The sequence below is a fragment of the Hemiscyllium ocellatum genome, chromosome 3 (genome assembly GCF_020745735.1).
Source record: "Hemiscyllium ocellatum isolate sHemOce1 chromosome 3, sHemOce1.pat.X.cur, whole genome shotgun sequence".
Classification (NCBI taxonomy): Eukaryota; Metazoa; Chordata; class Chondrichthyes; order Orectolobiformes; family Hemiscylliidae; genus Hemiscyllium; species Hemiscyllium ocellatum.
The window spans coordinates 116,154,716-116,173,452 of NC_083403.1; the positions used below are offsets into that span (position 1 = coordinate 116,154,716).

Sequence of the window (18,737 nt, forward strand, 5' to 3'; positions counted from 1 at the left end):
GGATAGACATAGAGGGAGCTGATGTGCTGAAAATTTTGTCAAACATTAAGATTGACAAGTCGCCAGGCCTGGACCAGATTTGTCCTTGGCTGCTTTGGGAAACGAGAAATGCAATTGCTTCGACACTTGCAAAGATTTTGCATCCTCGCTCCCCATTTGAGTCATACCCGAGGACTAAAGAGAGGCAAATGTAATTCCTCTCTTCAAGAAAGGAAATGGGGAAATCCCTGGCAGTTACAGACCAGTAAGTCTCATGTCTGTCGTCTGCAAGGTGTTAGAAAGGATTCTGAGGGATAGGATTTATGACCATCTGGAAGAGCATGGCTTGATTAAATGCAGTCAACACGGCTTTGTGAGGGGCGGGTCATGCCTCACAAACTTTATTGAATTCTTTGAGGATGTGTCTAGAAAAGTTGATGAGGGTCGAGCTGTGGATGTCGTGTATATGGACTTCAGCAAGGCATTTGATAAGGTTCCCCATGGTAGGCTCATTCAGAAGGTCAGGAGGAATAGGATTTAGGGGAACTTAGCTCTCTGGATACAGAATTGGCTGGCCAATAGAAGACAGCAAGTGGTAGTAGAAGGAAACTATTCTGCCTGGAAGTCTGTGGTGAGTGGTGTTCCACAGGGCTCTGTCCTTGGGCCTCTACTGTTTGTAATTTTTATTAATGGCTTGGATGAGGAGATTGAAGGATGGGTCAGCAAGTTTGCAGACGACACAAAAGTTGGAGGTGTTGTTGACAGTATAGAGGGCTGTTGTAGGCTGCAGCGGGACATTGACAGGACACAGAGATGGGCTGAGAGGTGGCAGATGGAATTCAACCTGGATAAATGCGTGGTGATGCATTTTGGAAGGTCGAATTCGAAAGCTGAGTACAGGATTAAGGATAGGATTCTTGGCATTGTGGAGAAACAGAGGGATCTTGGCGTGCAGGTACATAGATCCCTTAAAATGGCCACCTAAGTGGACAGGGTTGTTAAGAAAGCATGTGGTGTTTTGGCTTTCATTAACAGGGACATTGAGTTGAAGAGTCGTGAGATCTTGTTGCAGCTCGATAAAACTTTGGTTAGACTGCACTTGGAATACTGCGTCCAGTTCTGGTCGCTGTATTATAGGAAAGATGTGGATTTTTTGGAAAGGACTCAAAGGAGGTTTACCAGGATGCTGCCTGGACTGGAGGGCTTATCTTATGAAGAGAGGTTGACTGAGCTCGGACTTTTTTCATTGGAGAAAAGGAGGAGGAGAGGGGACCTAATTGAGGTATACAAGATAGATAGAGTCGATAGCCAGAGACTATTTACCAGGGCAGAAATGACTAACACGAGTGGTCATAGTTTTAAGCTGGTTGGAGGAAAGTATAGAGGGGATGTCAGAGGCGGGTTTTTTACACAGAGTTGTGAGAGCATGGAATACGTTGCCAGCAGCAGTTGTGGAAGCAAGGTCATTGGAGACATTTAAGAGACGGCTGGACATGCATATGGTCACAGAAATTTGAGGGTGCATACATGAGGATCAGTGGTCGGCACAGCATCGAGGGCTGAGGGGCCTGTTCTGTGCTGTACTGTTCTATGTTCTATGAGTGCACCTTGTTTGGTGCGCTTAATTCATGATGTCAATTTGCTTTCTGCACTAGTTGCAAACTGACAATGACTTAATGTAACTCTTGCAATTATGTGTTTTCTCCTATTTCTGTATTTCAGACATGATTCACACAGGAACATGATCTGAAATTGGATTTTTGGCCTTCTATTTTGATTGTAAATCATTCGCCAATTTCATCAATTGCCATTACTATTTATTAAAATCTGAATTATAGTACTAATGTATATTTTTCCTTTTAAATTAAGTTTAACATTAAACACAAATATAATAAGGGATCATTTATGACTTTTCGGTTGTTGAAGAATAGAATTTTAAAATGATGCAATGCAGAAGGCAGCCATTTGGCTCGTAATGCCTGTAACGGCACTTTGCAAGAAGTGCACATTAAATCCCACTCCCTTGCCCTTTCCCATAGCCTTATGCATGTTTCCCCTTCAAGTATTCAGCCAATTCCCTTTCAAAACTTATTACTAAATCTGCATTCACTATCCTTTCAAGCATTTGGTTCCAGATCATAAAAAAATCACAGTGCAAAAACATTTATCTACATCTTGCCTTTGGCTCAGTAGCCAATTCTTTGTCCCTTCAGGTTAGTAACCTTTCTGCTGTTGAAAATTGTTTTCCCTATATTTACACGATATGATGCTTTTATCAAACCCAATTCCCTCCCCCCCCCCCCCCCCCCCACAACATCCAGAGAAGCTAACCGATGTTGAAGTTTTCGTTTTCAATAATGTGACATTAGATTCCCTGACTGGGTATGAACATAAAAATTAGGAGCAGGAGTAAGTGATTCGGCCCCTCAAGCCTGCTTCATCATTAGATAAGATCATGGCTGATCTGATTGTGGCCTCTACTTTCCTTCTAATCCCTTCTTCCTTAGATTATTCAGTAACCAGACAGTCAATCTAACTCAGCTTTAAAATGTTCAATGACCTTTCCCCGACTGCTGTTTTGGGAAGAGAATTCCACAAACTAATGATCTTCTGAGGGGAAAAAAAACATTGCTTTTGTCTTAAACGAGAAGTCTTTGTTTTTACAAACTGTGTCCCCTCATTAAACACTTCCTCACAAGGGGAGACATTATTTCAGCATCCACTTTGTAAAATTCAATCAGGAACTGTTTTGTTTTATTAAGATCACCTTTCATTCTTCTAACTTCAAGCTTTTCTTCATAAGACCAACCCTTTCATCCAAGGAATCGAACAAGTAAAACTTCTTTGTACTGCTTCCACTGCATTTTTTGTAAAATACGGAGACCAAAAGTCTACATAGTCCTACAAACGTTGTCTCATCAATGTTCTGTATTATGATAACAAAGCTTCCCTATTTTATATTCCATTCCCCTTTCAATAAAACAAAGTCAATGCCTTAATCACTTGCTGCACATACATGCTAACCTTTTGTAATTCATGTAACAGGACACCACATCCTCTCTACTCCAGAGTTCGGTAATCTAATTTCTTTTGAATAATGTACTGCTTTTCTATTCTTGTTGCCAAAATGGGAAAAATTCATAGTCTCCCACATAAAACTGCATGTGCCAAATTTTTGCCCTTTCTCTTAATCTATCCTGTATCCCTTTGGGGAAATCCCTGATGTCCTCTCCACAACTCAGTCTCCTACCTATCTTTATGACAGCAAATTTTGAACCCATATGTTCAGTCCCCTTCACCAAGCACTTGGTTTCTAAGATTCTAATTGAGGTCCCAGCACGAACACCCGCTGCATACAACTTAGTACATCTTGCCAAGCTAGAGTGATCCATTTATCCTGACACTCTGTTTCCTAGTAGTTAAACAATTCTCTGCCCATACTGATATGTTGCTCCATAGACCTTAAGGTCTTATTTATATCAACTCTTGATGAAGCCTTCTGCAAATCCAAGTGCACCACCTTCATAGGTTCCTGTTTGTCCACATCACATTGCTACTACATCAAATAACTCTAATAAATTAGTCCATACAGGTTATTCAGCTACATCGCGTGTTTCATCAGCGCAAATTACTTATAACATGATTGATGAATTGTGGATGTAGTTTGGATAACACGAACTTTCCACTGAACGGATATAGTGATTTTCTATTAGCGTGTTTCTACAGCAATTTTCTATAGCAGTTTTCCATAGCACGATTTTTTTCTACAGTGCGAGATTGCAGATGAACACAATTGCGTGTTATAACACAACAACTTGTACATAATTTCTCTTTCACACAGCCATTTTGACTATGCTGGATTGCATTAAGATTTTTTTAATTGCCCTGCTACAATCTCCTTAATTAAGAATTCCAGCAATTTCCTTATGTCGAATGCCGTGCGAACAAGCCTGTCGCTTCTTGGTTTCTATTTCCTTTTCTTGAATAAGGAATTATATTCAATATTTTCCATTCTGATGGCATCTTTCCAGAATCTATGGAATTTTGGAAAATTATGATTAAATGCATTGAGTACTGTATCTCTTTCTAAGACTCTAGGATGAAATCCGACCAGACCTTGTCAGTCTAACAGTTTTCTCAGTGCTTTCCCTTTCCTTAGTGCCTATCGCTTTCTGAAGTTCCTACCTTAAATTCAGCTTTTGATTTTCTTATCTGTTGGATATTATTCATCTTCTAAAGTGAAGACAGATACAAAATATCTGTTCAATGCTTCCTCAATTTTGTCACTTTCCATTATTAATTCTGCCTGACTCACTTTATAGAGGACTAAGCTACATACTTAGCCTTTCTCTTAGTACCTCGATAAAACCTTATTATCTGTATTTATATTTCTAGCTGATGTACTATCACACTATATTTTTTTCCTCTTCATTTTGGTCATTCTTTGCTGTTCTTTTAATATTCTATCCAATCTTCTGACATTGTACTGAGCTTCAAGAAACTGTTTACCTTTTCTTTCAGTTTGATACTTAAACTTCTATAGTTAGCTACAAATTACACATCCTTCTATAGTTTCTCTTTCTTATTTAAATCTGTCAAATATCCCCTTGAACATCACTGCATTTCTGCTATACTATCCTTCACTAATTGTGCAGTTTAGCCAGTTCTGCCTTTATGCGCACATAATCACCTTCTAATTAAGTTTGAAAACACGCACCTTGGAACGATTCCTCAAAAGGAGCCCAATAACTTAACTAATCTGTAACTATTTTGTTAACTTGTGAAAATGTACTATTTGATGGATCATGTTCTTTAATTGAATAAATAATTCAGTACATCTAAGCTGAACTTTTTTCGGCAGATATTTGTTCTGTTATATCATAGTTTGTGGTTTCCAAAATGATTACTTTGCTCCTTGATAATCATCAATCCATTACAGATGTTCTGGCAAATGTTTCTGACAATTTGGTACAATAACGTGTCAATATTGTACTTGGCAAGAAAGCACAGATGTGATTCTGTACCTACTTGATAAAGAAAGCTCTTCAAATATTAGAATTAATTGTCTACCATTTTTAGTAATTTGGTTCCCAGTACACTGTGCTAGTTGATTTTTACAGTTGAGTGAAGTATTACAATGTTCTCCTTCTAACAACAGAATACTTTCAGTGGAGACATAATCCATGAGAGGGCCTTGGAAACTATAACTTGTTTATAAATAAAACAACAATGGAGTAAGCCATACCTATTTTCCATTTGAATGAAGGCATTTAAAAATTATGCCTCACTGGGCTTTTGTACTGGATATCAAGCCCCACTATCCCTGGAGACATTGAGCTCTACAGCATGGAAACAGACCCTTCGGTCCAACTCATCCATGCTGACCAGCTATCATAGAGTCATCGAGCTGTACAGCACGGAAACAGACCCCTCAGTCCAACTCATCCATGCCGACCAGGTATCCTAAATTAATCCAGTCCCATTTGCCAACACTCTAAACCCTTCCTATTCATGTACCCATCCAGATGTCTTTTAAATATTATAACTGTACTAACCTTCACCACTTCCTCTGGCAGTTCATTCCATACACGCACCACTCTTCACGTGAAAAAGTTGCTGCTTAGGTCCCTTTTAAGTCTTTCCCCTAAACTTATGCCCTGTAGTTGTGGACTTTCCCAAACCAGGGAAAAGATTTTGTCTATTTAACCTATCCATCCTCATGATTTTGTAAACCTCTATAAAGTCACCCCTCAGCCTCTGATGGTCCAGGGAAAACAGCCCCAACCTATTCAGCCTCTCCCTGTAGCTCAAACCCTCCAAACCTGGCAACATCCTTGTAAATCTTTTCTGAACCCGGTCAAGTTTCATGACATCCTTCCTATAGGAGGGAAACCAGAATTGCACCCAATTTTCCAAAAGTAGCCTAACCAATGTCCTGTACAGCCACAACATGACCTCCCAACTCCTATTCTGAATGCTCTGACCAATAAAGGAAGGCATACTAAACACCTTCTTCACTATCCTTTCTACCTGAGGCTCCACTTTCAAGGAACTATGAACCTGCACTCCAAGGTCTTTGTTCAGCAACCCTCCCCAGGGCCTTACCATTAGGTGTATAAGTCATATGCTGATTTGCCTTTCCACAATGTAGCACCTCACACTTATCTAAATTAAATTCCATCTGCTGCTCCTTGACCCATCCGATCAAGATTCTACTGTACCCTGCTTTTCTGTCCACTACAGCTCCAATTTTGGTGTCATCTGCAAACTTACTAACTATACCCCCTATGTTCACATCCAATTCATTCATGTGAACCCAGCACCGATCCTTGTAGCTAGCTATGAAGAGGCTGATTAAATTCGGGTTGTTGTCTTTAGAACAGCGTTTAGGGGAAAACCTGATTGAAGTGTATAAGATTATAAAGGGCATGGGACTAGGTGGATAGAAATCAGTTGTTACCCTTAGTTGAAAGGTCAATAATGAGGGGATGAAACTTTCAGGTGAAAGGCAAGAGGAGTGGAGGGGATTTCAGGAAAATCTTTTTCAAGCGGGGATGGTGATCTTGGCTCCCATTTCATCTTGGAGCAGTTGGAGGTTGCACGCCCTGGGTGAGTTGTCAAGATTGGAAATCATTCCTGATAAAGAGCTTTTGTCTGAAACATTGTTTTTCTGCTCCTTGGATGCTGCCTGACCTGCTGTGCTTTTCCAGCACCACTCTAATCTTGATTCTAATTTTAGCAACTACAGTACCCAGGTCTGTCGAGGTTGGAAATCACACAACCTTTAATAAAGTATTTGGATAAGCAGTTAAAATGTCATAATATTTAAGGTTTTGGGCCAAGCGCTGGAAAGTGGGACTTGTGCAGATTTGGACTAGTTTGTCAGTAGACCCAAAAGGCCTGTATGGTACTGTATGATTCTATGAAAATCAGCACTGTATGAAGCATTCACAGTTTAAGTAAGACAAAAGCAAAATAGTTCCTCTACTATGTTTTAATAATATGCCTCAAACTTTACATCAAATAGTTGTTACCACTGCAACAGCAAGTTCCTTACCATGTTCTTTATATTGGGGAAGACTTTCAGGGAGGTATATTCCTCTCCTCTTGGCTCATGAGTGGTCTAAATCCCAGTGCAAAGATTTAACCCTAAGTTGTTCTTTCATCTCCCTTGGAGGGACAAAATTATTCTGGGATACCAAACCTGGAGAAGCATTGTTGTGCAGACATTTGAAGCAGAATTGAGGAGCATGAGCTCACTATTTATTCATTTGTTTATATATTTCTCCGTGGCATGAGGACCCATGGCTCATGAGCTCATCTTCATTCTCAGAATAAATGTATTCACCACAGAAGGCAAACAAATATTTAAACTTGAATAAACCCTACATAAGCTGTGGAGTATTAAATCTACTTTACCAATAAGCTGGATCTGTTTTGAGAGATGTTTTGGAGAGAACCACCAGAAGCAGCCTAAATGTTCAAAAATTTGTAACAGCGCCATCAATGCGGGGGTAAATACCTGCTGGCAACGAGCTTGCCTCCTCGTTCCTCCCAATAAATTGATCACACTCCCAGTGTGAGTGTCCATGGTCTAGTTCACTAGTGCTGTAATTCAGAATTTTAAAGCACTCCATAGGGGTCTGCTACTCCAGTTTAACAATTTTCCACTCAAACTTTGAGAACAACTATATTAACCTGTCAGACTTGATATTTCCTTCAGAAGATCCTTGGAAAGATAGGTGAGTTATGAATTCATTTTTAAGAAAGAACTTTAGAATAAATGTAGTGTTGTCACTATACCAAGAAGTGCAGTCAAATAAGCACTTGATTATTTTACAAATAGTTCAAGGTTTGGAATTTAGCATCTTCAATGAACATTTGTAAGACATCTTTGTGCCATTTTATTTGTTTCAACTGAGAATTCTAGGTGGCACAGCAGTTAGCGCTGCTGCCTCACAGCGCCAGAGACCCGGGTTCAATTCCCACCTCAGGCGACTGACTGTGTGAAGTTTGCATGTCCTCCCTGTGTCTGCGTGGGTTTCCTCCGGGTTCTCTGGTTTCCTCCCACAGTCCAAAGATGTGCGGGTCAGGTGAATTGGCCATGTTAAATTGCCCGTAGTGTTAGGTAAGGGGCAAATGTAGGGGTATGGGTGGGTTGCGCTTCGGCGGGTCGGTGTGGACTTGTGGGGCCGAAGGGCCTGTTTCCACACTGTAAGTAATCTAAGTAATCTAATCTAATCTAATTTGAAATTCATTTAGATAGCCCAAATTGTCAATGCACTGTATGTTGTGAAATGGATCTTGTGCAATTTGGAAAGATACTAAACTCAAGATTTGGGCTCTGATGAATTAACAAGAAGGAATGAATAGAGGTTTGCACTCTTAATAGGTGACTCATCAACCATCTGGAACAAAAGGATGCATTGGTGGAATGATGGAGTTAGGATAGCAATTTTGCCCCTCTTGCCATGGTTAGGCTGCACACTCTAAATCGTGATGTCATTTGGAGGGTTCAAATCCAAATTCCACATGTCAAAATCTCTGTTTAATATTAATCTCGAACTTTAACACTGTTCCAGAATCTGATAGGTGTCATCACAGGGTTTCTTCAGTTCAGCAAAGCATATTACTGCATCTCACTGGATTTTCTCTGTTGCCATTGGAGTCCAAAGAATTGGTTTTTAGTTGATTTGTATGAATGGTGTCCAATTGATTTGTTTGTATGCACTCAACTAAAGGCTTTACTTTCTCTTTATTTCTCAATCAAACAATATCATTACATTACATAGTTCGGATGCAATTATTTTATGATTTATTTTCCAAACATGATTTTTCATTCTGCCACAGCAGTGGGTCCTAGCATCATGAATATCTCACATTGACATTAATTTTAATTGCGATTAGCATTAGTTTTGTTCCACTTGTCTTTGTGCCATTAAAGCTGTAATAGCCATATTCCTCATAGTTAAAATTAGGTTTTTCTTTCTTCTCTAAACCACCATTATACATAATGTTCTACTCTTTGCAGTACGTTGTATACTAATATGTTGAAACAATAAATGATATGCACAGTTTAGTTAATAATCATGTTAATTACCTGTTGAATGAGCAGAAGCATAAAGTACTGAAATAAAATAAGCTGCAAATATGTCCCCAACAGTAACCCATATGTCACTCTACTTCAGGGCATCACTCAAGGATCAAAGCTTCTTTCACATTTATGTAATCAAAACAATTTAATGAAGTCCTCACAGAATCACGGTCAGTTGATTGTTCCACGGCACAATCCTGTCCCTTTGAGAGTTAGTTTCCTCCGAACTGTCATTTCCATTGACTCACAATTAGATGGTTTATTTGTGATTGCAGGCTACATATTTTTTAATCAAAGACTGTTGTGCTCACTACTTCCCAACTGTGATGGGGCTCCTTATTCTGCCACAGTGAAAGTATGCAGGCCCTCGGGCATCCAAGCTTCCAACAGCTTTCTCAAATCAACTTTGAATAGGCTATTAATTGCCATATCAGGCAGTCAAAAAATGATTTATTCGGTGTACAACACCCTGCATAAAACATCATTATGGAAGGTCAAAGGTTTACTTTACTCTCACTTAGAGTTGAAATGTCCCAGAGAAAGAAGAGCTATTCTATTGCCTTCAAAAGTATTACTTATTATAGCTGATTTCTGCTCAGTTTAGAATCATTTTAGTACTGAAAGCTTGTTGAGTTGCCTACACTTGAACACAATTTTGACTGTCCCCTTAAATGTAGATTCAACTCATTGGCATTTCATCCACAGATTTATCTTGTAGTTCAGAGCCTTTCATGTGACCTCTATGGAGTTTTTAGAAACTAAAAAGCACTTTTATTTGTATGTAGAATTGATCTGGAGTGCTGCTGTTCTGTGTTCATTCTCAGCATTCTCAATCACTTGAAAGATATTTGTGGTTACTTCATGTCTTGGCCATTTTAACTCAACATTAGATTAGATTAGATTAGATTACTTAGTGTGGAAACAGGCCCTTCGGCCCAACAGGTCCACACCGACCCGCTGAAGTGCAACCCACCCATACCCCTACATTTACCCCTTACCTAACACTACGGGCAATTTAGCATGGCCAGTTCACCTGACCCGCACATCTTTGGACTGTGGAAGGAAACCGGAGCACCCGGAGGAAACCCACGCAGACACGGGGAGAATGTGCAAACTCCACACAGTCAGTCGCCTGAGTCGGGAATTGAACCCAGGTCTCTGGCGCTGTGAGGCAGCAGTGCTAACCTTGAAAACAAAATTATCCACCTCTTCAATCCAGTTCCAGATTGATTTTTGTCAAGCCTTTTTCATCTGCTTCCAAACATTTCACATGGGGAGAAACTAGAGATGATCCAGTTGTTCCATCTATTCTCTTAGACAGTAGTTTAATCTGGTCTTCATTATATCATTAGATGTCTGTCCTTCTAGGTCAGCTGCACTGTCCCAAAATTTGTTGATGAAACAAAATATTATTTCTGTTGTTGTCACACCTCAGTATTCTAGATTTTTGTTTTGGAAGTGTGTCAGATTGGCTTAAGTATCGCATTCTTGAAGCAATCGTGATTCCAAACTAAATAGCTAGGAATAACCCAGTAAGCAACCAGCAAGTCAGAGGAAAGGCAGGAACAAATGAGGTCAAAAAGTAAACCATCAATAGGGTACAGTCAGCGGCTGTAAAGTGGTCTCTATCTGAAAGTTAACAGAATAATTCAGAGGGCCACCTGGAAGTAGACTGGTAGTGCCCTACCCTGAACCAAGAGACCCAGTTCGACTCCCACCTGCTCTAGCAGTATGCAATAAAATCTCTGATCAGGTTGATTAGAAAAATAGGTTAATTTTTTTTCTTAAAATATTCAGTTTTAAACATTCTTTGACTCTAAGCAATGACACATGAGAATCATTTTAAATTTGAATTTCACAATTGCTTCCAAATCTGAATAGTTTATTGTCAAATGATGGTTGATTTTCTAGGGATGAAGTTGGTAGCCTAAGGTGTACAAATCCAAACGGGCAACAGAATGTCATGTTGTATAATACTCTTAATTTAATTAAAAGCAGTATCGGAGGGACTCATTGCAGTGCAGGAGGCCATTCAGCCCATTATGGCTCTCCAAACATATAAGAGAATTAGTTTCATCACTCCATCTCACCACCTTAACCACCCCCCCATCCCAAGTATATTGCCCTGCATTTTTTTTCCTTCTCATGCATACCTCCAGTTTCCTTTTGATTGCTACCAGTACATCTGCTTCTACCACCATTTCAAATGCATGTGGTACATTCCTGATCACAATTCGCTGTCAGATAATTTTGCCAATACCTTAAATTTGCATCCTCTATTTACTAACCTGCCAGTCAGTTTCTCCCTATTTACTGTAACAATCTTCTCATACTTTTGAATGCCTTTACTCTGCCTCCCCGAACCTTATCACATCTAAGGAGACTACTCCCTTTTTTCTAATGTTTCCAGATCACTGGACTTTCTCATCTAGTAAGTAATTTGAGACATTACCATTCATCATGTAATATCAGTGTTATATATTTTTTAAAAACTTGTCTGACTGAACCAGCAAATAACATCACGTTAAAATCAGTGAGGTACATAAAAATTGGAGTTACAAAGCAAGTTAGCTTTTTCCATAACTTTATTTTTGGGTTGGTAATAGACACCAATTTTTTTTTCGTCAATTTGTACCAGTATAGAACCTTTAAGACAAAATCACCTTAAACTTGACACCAGGAAAAGGAAGAAGGTAGTCTAGGGAGTTACAAAGGCTTGCTAAGATTTTAAGGAAGACCAAGCTTCAGACTACAGGCCAAGATATTGCCCATCAGTAAATATTATCTCAATTAACATTATAATTACCAAATCAAATTAAATTATTTCTTGGGTTAAGGTTATTCTTGATTTGTTGCAAAGAAAGGTGATTTTGAAAAGTTGCTTAAGACTATAGTGATAACATTAATGTTGCTCCTATTTTCTAATAAATCCTATGAAAATGTAATATGAGGTTACATTTCATAGTGTTTGTACTCAGAGCTGTAATTAATAAGTTCTCACTGTCAACACTTACCTGTTTTGGTTGAGTGGTGTTTGGTACAAAAAGTGTATAGATCCCATTTGCTCGAAGTCCTGATTTGTAAGCATCAGCACAATCTTTAAAGTGGATTTGTTCCTCTTTGATTACAAATGGGCTTTTGGCTGTAATATGAAACAAGTGACAATCTAATTTATCAACAATAATTATTTTAACCAATAGTGTTTGCTTATTCCCATTGATTCATTTAAAGAATTTGCACCAATTGAGCAGCTTTAACTATTGGGATTTGAGAGTTGTGGCTGCAACTGGGTTTACTGGTACAGTATTTCCAAACAAAGCTGGGAGTCAAGTAAATGAAGTCCTCTTAAGGAGTTAAAGTACATAGTAACCAAAGTGGGAGTATTGTTTTACACTGGTCAAGAAAATAAATGTTGCACAGGTTTAGTTATTAGAGTTAGAAACGCATTGGGAGTTTTTATTTTATGGTACAGTTTATATCTATAATAGAAAATAGATAATACATGACTATCAAGCACAGGGCTGAATTCATGAGTCCTGGTCGTATTGTAATTTTTGTGTAATGTCAAAAGGAATTTCAAACGATACTTGTCATTTTTATCCATCCACTCACCCTCTTAGTAAGGAATACAGGAAATACCTTGCCTTGAAAATCTACGAGTTACAGTTTATTGCTTTCATAACAGCTTGCAACTGAAAGCTTCATTGTAAAAGTTTACACTCTTTCATCTCTGGGGAATGCATGGACAGTAATTTAAATGACAGCAGCCAGATTTTACTAACTAGTACAAATGAGATTCATTTTAAAAGTTTGAGCTCCTTGTCTTGTAGCTTCTGTCTTCAGCTTATATTTATTGAAGTCCCTGTTTTATTTTTGTGGTAACAAGTATTTAGAATAACATATTGTAATAGAAGAGTAGACAGTAGACAGCAAGCAAATAAACAGTAGACAGAAACTTGATTGAGTTCAAGATTGGTTCAGTTTTGCCAAGGACTGTCAATCTGCAGATTTATGTAAACATTTTCTTAAAATGGTCCATGACAAGAGATATCAAATTAAACCACAGCATTGTTTTTAAAATAATGTCATGCCATTTTGTTTTTTTTTGTTGGCTCATGGGGTTTTCATTAGCAGCAAAGCATTTGTTGTTCTGGACTTTTCTTGGATTTAAGCAATTGAAGATGTTCTTCAACAGGGTACTTGTAGTCTGTCTTCAATAAACACTAATGGGTTGTTCCTAAGAACAAGTTGAAATTTACGTTTGTGCTTAAGCAGACCATTGCAGATATTTTGTATAACTTGACTTTTAAAGAATCACGCTGTCGCTGAGTCAAGAGAGTTGAAAATAATGGACAAATACTCACAACCATCAGGGGATACGAGGTTAATCAGATTGTGAACAGTTTCCATCAAGTTAAGCTGCTGTTTCTGAATGACTGTGTTGTTCAATGTTGCTGTAACCAACTGCTTTTCCAGTTCCTCGATTATGGAATTCTGTCGTGTTACTAATTCTTGGAGCTGCTGTTTTTCTTGTTTCAGTGTTTCAAGTTCAGCTGCATGTTTTTCTTCCATTTCTAAGACTTTTTGTTCCAGTAAACTAACAAAAATGAAACAGAGTTATGTTAATGCAGCTTTTGCATGCAGTTGTGACCACAGTAAATAGGAAATTTATCTTACAGTTGAGTAGTGTATCACAGCACAGCATGTACCCTTATTACCTTCAAAGGCAAAACAGTGTGGATGCTGAAAATCTGAAATAAAAACATAAAATGCTGGACATGTCACTTTTAATGTAAAGAGATAAAAACTGAGTTAATGTTTCATATCTGTGACCTATCCTAAAAGTTCCAAGAGAGCGCATATTCTGTAAAGTGACTTTCACTGATGATAACCCCCTGACAAAGCTCAATTATCATGAAAACCTATCTAGTTCATTATTGTTGTTTTATATAGGAAATCTTCCATAATTACCTGGTCTAGCCTACATATGACTCTACAACATCGACTATACAATATTGTGGTTGACTCTTAACTAATCTCTCAAAGGATTAAACACACCAAGTATAATTGGAGCTGGGCAATAATTGCTCACCTTTCCAGTGATGCCCACGTGTTATGAAAGAAAATTAACAAAGTAGATTTAATATGGATTTTTCTGAAAATAGTTGTGTATTTAAATTCAGTTTGATTTACAAAGGAAAAGCTGTATTTACTACTGAGATATGCTTTTCAATAGGAAAGTTTTTAAAAAGGTTTAATTTGACATTTTGGCAAAAAGTGAAAAGCAGTAAAATCACCATGCGATGTCCTATAACTTGTCCATCAAGGATAATTGCAACAAATATGTAAGCAAAGGACATGATGTACTGCAAACTGAACTTTTCTCTGCCAACATAGTTATATGTGTTTATTTTTTATATCAGTTTACAATCTCTGAATTATTGAGGAAGTATGATGTTAAAAGCTATATTTCTAGATATCTGAAGAACCTTTGGAAAATAGTGACAAAACATTTAAGGATGGTTCATTATCTGATCAATTTAATTCTGCTGTGATTATTGAAACAGAAAATGGTTTTTGGTATCGTTACTGCCAATTCTTGTCTTGACACTTCACTTGAAGTTTACAGTCGTACTGAGAGACTCCAAAGCGAATTCTGGAGAAAAACATTCTATTCTATGGAGAATTAGCTTATTTTATTCCTATTATGTTCTACAAATTGTTTATTGAATCCATAGCCCAGTTGATTGCAGTACAAGAAATGGAATGCAAAAAATTGTAATGTGAGCTTAAGTCAACTTTTATAAGCGACAACACTGGACACATGATACACTGCTGTTCCCTCATTTCTACTTTTCCAAGCTGTTAAATCTAACTGACCCTCGGACTCAAGTTTAAGCTTGTAACACATCTTAGGAAGTAAATCAACTAGCCATCTCTGACGGACAAAAGATTAATGCAAAAACCAACCCTTTCTTAGAGTTTTACACTATTCAATAATTGGTTGTCCAAGCAGAGAATGACTAAATTATAAACATTTGCAATAATTAGTATCCGCTGTTTCCAAAAGCTTAATCTTTTGCCGGCGAAATTTCAAGCAAACAATGGTTGAATTAATAGAATTTTAAGAAAACTGTTTGTAATTAAAAGGACCTAACTATAGCGACATCAAGGACTAAAAGCTTATGGTAATGAGTTCAGTGGAACTTCAACCATTTAGATTTTGGTTCAAATACATCCCAGAAAGTTTAGACAAACCCAGTCTGATCTAATGGCAGATTGATTCAACAATGCACAACTGATAATAAAACAACCAAGGAAAAGCAATTCTGATTCAGTAATCAACTCCTGAAAAAATTCTTCTTACTGTATCACGCTCTTTCATCAGATTTCCTTTAGACAGAGCTAAGGAATTCCAATGGATCAGATCAAAGCTCTGCTGCCCTGTTATGAAATTCTAGTGTGGACAATCTAACAAATAATTGAGAAGCCTCCAAAATCACCTCCAACCCTAACAATGGAGGAGCCCAGCACGTACATGCAGAAGAGTAGGCTGAAGCCTTTGTAACTGTCTCCAGCCAAAAATACTGAAGGTTAAGATGGATCAACCACTCTGCTAAGCTTTCCCGAGTCTTCAAATTCCCTCCATGTGAGATGAAGAAATGGCTGAAGTAGCTGGATATATAAAGGCTCATGGCCATGATGATTGTTGTATTCATGTGTCATGCATGTGCACCAAAAATACCTGTGCTCTTCAGTAAATGATTCATTACAGAGACAATACTGGCATCTATTGGACAATGTTCAAAATGGCCAAGTTACAGCACATCCATGAAAAGCAAGACAAATTGTTATGAATGTTAAGCTGTATTGATTATATTTTGGGACTGTCTCTTTAATCAAGGAAAAAATGGAGGAATGAACGTTGTCAGACAATCAGAGGATCTCTAAAATGTGAAAAGAAGCCATTCAGCTAATCAAGTGCACACAAAAAACTGTGGATGCTGGAAATCAAAATCAAACACACAAATCCAAATTGCTGGCAAAACTCAGCAGGTCTGGCAGCATCTATGGAGAGAAATCAGAGTTAATGTTTCAGGTTCAGTGACCCTTCAGAGCATCCCATGCAGACCCAACTCCCTCACCGTAATCCCTGTAACTCCACATTTAACATGGCTAATCCACCTAACCTGCACAAACCTGAACACTATGGGGCAATTTAGCTTGGCCAATAGACTTAACCTGCACATCTTTGGACTGTGGGAGGCAATCCATTCAGGCACTGGGAGAATATGCAGACTCCACACAGACGGCCACCCAAGGTTGGAATCAAGCCTGAGTCCCTGATGCTGTGATGCAGCAGTGCTAATCACTGAGCCACCATGTGTTTCATGTCATGTGATCTTCTGTGAGTTTTCCCCACAGCAAGACTGTGCAGTTGTGTTATCATGGGACAGGAGAACTCAATTCAGAAGATTTTGAAATGTATGTATGCCTTAGAACCTGAGAAAAGGGCTGAGCAGCACAGTTGGTTGTAGTCAGATTTTCAGTCTGCGTTTTTAGGCAGAGAGGAAGAGAGAGAGATTTTGAATATGAAAGACTGCTGATGGCATAATCAGCAGAGCAGCATAGGCTGCAAATCCTCTGCAAGCCACCAGATAGAATGTGGAAGGGAAGGTGCTGTCTTGTCAAAGAGACATATTCCATGACCCTCTAAAACTCAAGATTTGCTGTCACAAGGCCATGAGGACAAATTGCCACAATGAACTTTACTGCTGGTCGTCTGTTCAGAATTTTTCAGAAAATTGAAGAAAATAGTTTTTGACAGTCACAGAATATCATCACTCAATGAAGTGAAAAGATGTGAACCCAATGAATGTAACCCTGTGGAGACCAGATTATAAAGCTTTTACATATAAATACAAATATGTATGGGGTTTGGATTATTGGTTGTGTAAAGAGGTTATAAGGGTTATCTTTTCTGTAGTTCAGTTTTCCTACTGGGTATTAAATGGCAACTTGAATTTTATCTGTAATAGTAAAAGTGTTAAAAATTGAAATTATCTTGTTCAGTTCCTTGAAGTTGGGTCACCAAGTCCTCAATTCCTTTGTTTAAAGTTATCAGTATCTAAGGTGATCACAAATATTCAATTCAACCAATTAATGTCCCCCTGCCATTCATCTTCCGTGAGAACTGTGCCTTCATACATTCCAGCAGCAAAACAGCCCACAGTACAATAGGAAGTGTCAAGACTGGTCACATACAATCTGTCATTTACTCCTTACCCCTTATGACAGGAGGACCCAGACTATGACCACCTCAGCAGAGCCTGGACTGGTATCAGAATCTGCTATCTAATTGCATTGCTCGGAAGCCCTGAACAAAGGTTATCCTCTTTGACTGGACCAAGACCTGCTGATAACTGGGACAAGATTTCTAGAAATGTACCTGCACTAAATGTAATGACAAGACAGCAAATGATATAACCTGCTATCTCTGGCTGAGGGTCAGTGAGCAAAAAGGCAACGCAGAGATTCGGTGAACATCATGGTAGGCTCAGAGTGAGTGAGCCCGGAGATACAGTCTGGTGTAGGTCCCTGAGAACACAGTGTAATTGCTGCAGCATTACAATGATGGGTGGCATTACAGCCTGAGGTACAGCATTAAAGTGCAGAAGCATCCTTTAATTGGATTGGAGATATGCCATGAGAATTTTTGAGAGGTTGGCATGTGTCGGATACCAATATGAAATGTGTTTGGACAGTACCCATAGAACATGTCCAAGATGTTTGTGCCTATATCCATTATGCTGCTTGCTCTAATTGATTGCGAGTTGAATCCACCAGAAACCTGCTTTGGTGTCCTTTATTTTTAATTTTCCCAATGGCTAGTTTGCATGATGAGTTTGGTAAGATCATTAGCAAGGCATTTAACAAGCAGTAAAGAGCATCAATGAGGCACTAGCCACTTCCTGGCGAGAAGCGTAGCAGATCACTTGAGAAAAGTGAAAAAGATGTAGTGAGATGATCTCAACGTCAAAATTAGCCTCACTGAACATTCTGCGTGTCGTGTATTATGAAGGAATTTTGTATTCTCCACGTTCCATTTAGATACTGATGACATAAAATTTACCTTGTAATTACACTTACCCACTGCAAGTAAATCTATAATGTTCTCAATAGTAGGAGAATTTATTTAATGTTATACTTTTATCTTCAGGCTCCATTATAAATCTGAGTAAAGTGATTGATTATGGCTAAAGATGGTGGGAAGGATCTGCATGCATAACATATAGATTTTAAAATGCAGGGACATCATTTTTAGATATGGAATGTGGGCTTTGCTGGCAAGGTCAGCATTTGTTACCTATTTCTTGAATTGACTTTCTGAGGGTAGTTAGAAATCAACCTCTGATATGGATCGAGTCACACGTAGCCAGACGAGATAAGGATGACAAATTTCCTTCCATAAAAGACATCAGTGAACCAAATAGATTTTTACAGGAAGCAACTCTCAGTTTTTCGTTGATTTAATTGATTGGTGTGATTTGAAACCATGACCCAGAACAAAAGGCTTGGTCTCTGAATACTCGTCCAGTAATAGCAACATTGTGTGACTAAATACTCTTGAATTTAGTTTCAGGCACTGCCAAAACAGACAATT

The 18,737-nt window shown here is 38.4% G+C and overlaps 2 protein-coding genes across 4 annotated transcripts in view; one reads left to right on the forward strand and one right to left on the reverse strand.

Annotated features, from left to right (window-relative positions):
* The window catches only part of mcph1 (microcephalin 1), a 308,959-nt gene that overhangs the window by 166,749 nt on the left and 123,473 nt on the right, over positions 1 to 18,737 (forward strand). The gene's annotated exons all lie outside the window — the stretch shown is intronic.
* LOC132834288 (angiopoietin-2-like) overlaps positions 1 to 18,737 on the reverse strand; it is an 85,615-nt gene that overhangs the window by 29,335 nt on the left and 37,543 nt on the right. For both annotated transcript variants that reach the window (XM_060853014.1, XM_060853023.1), the window contains 2 exons: positions 13,438 to 13,670; positions 12,088 to 12,215 (listed from right to left, as the gene is read on the reverse strand). In XM_060853014.1, coding sequence (XP_060708997.1) covers positions 12,088 to 12,215; positions 13,438 to 13,670 — 361 coding nt within the window. The remainder of the gene's footprint in view (positions 1 to 12,087; positions 12,216 to 13,437; positions 13,671 to 18,737) is intronic.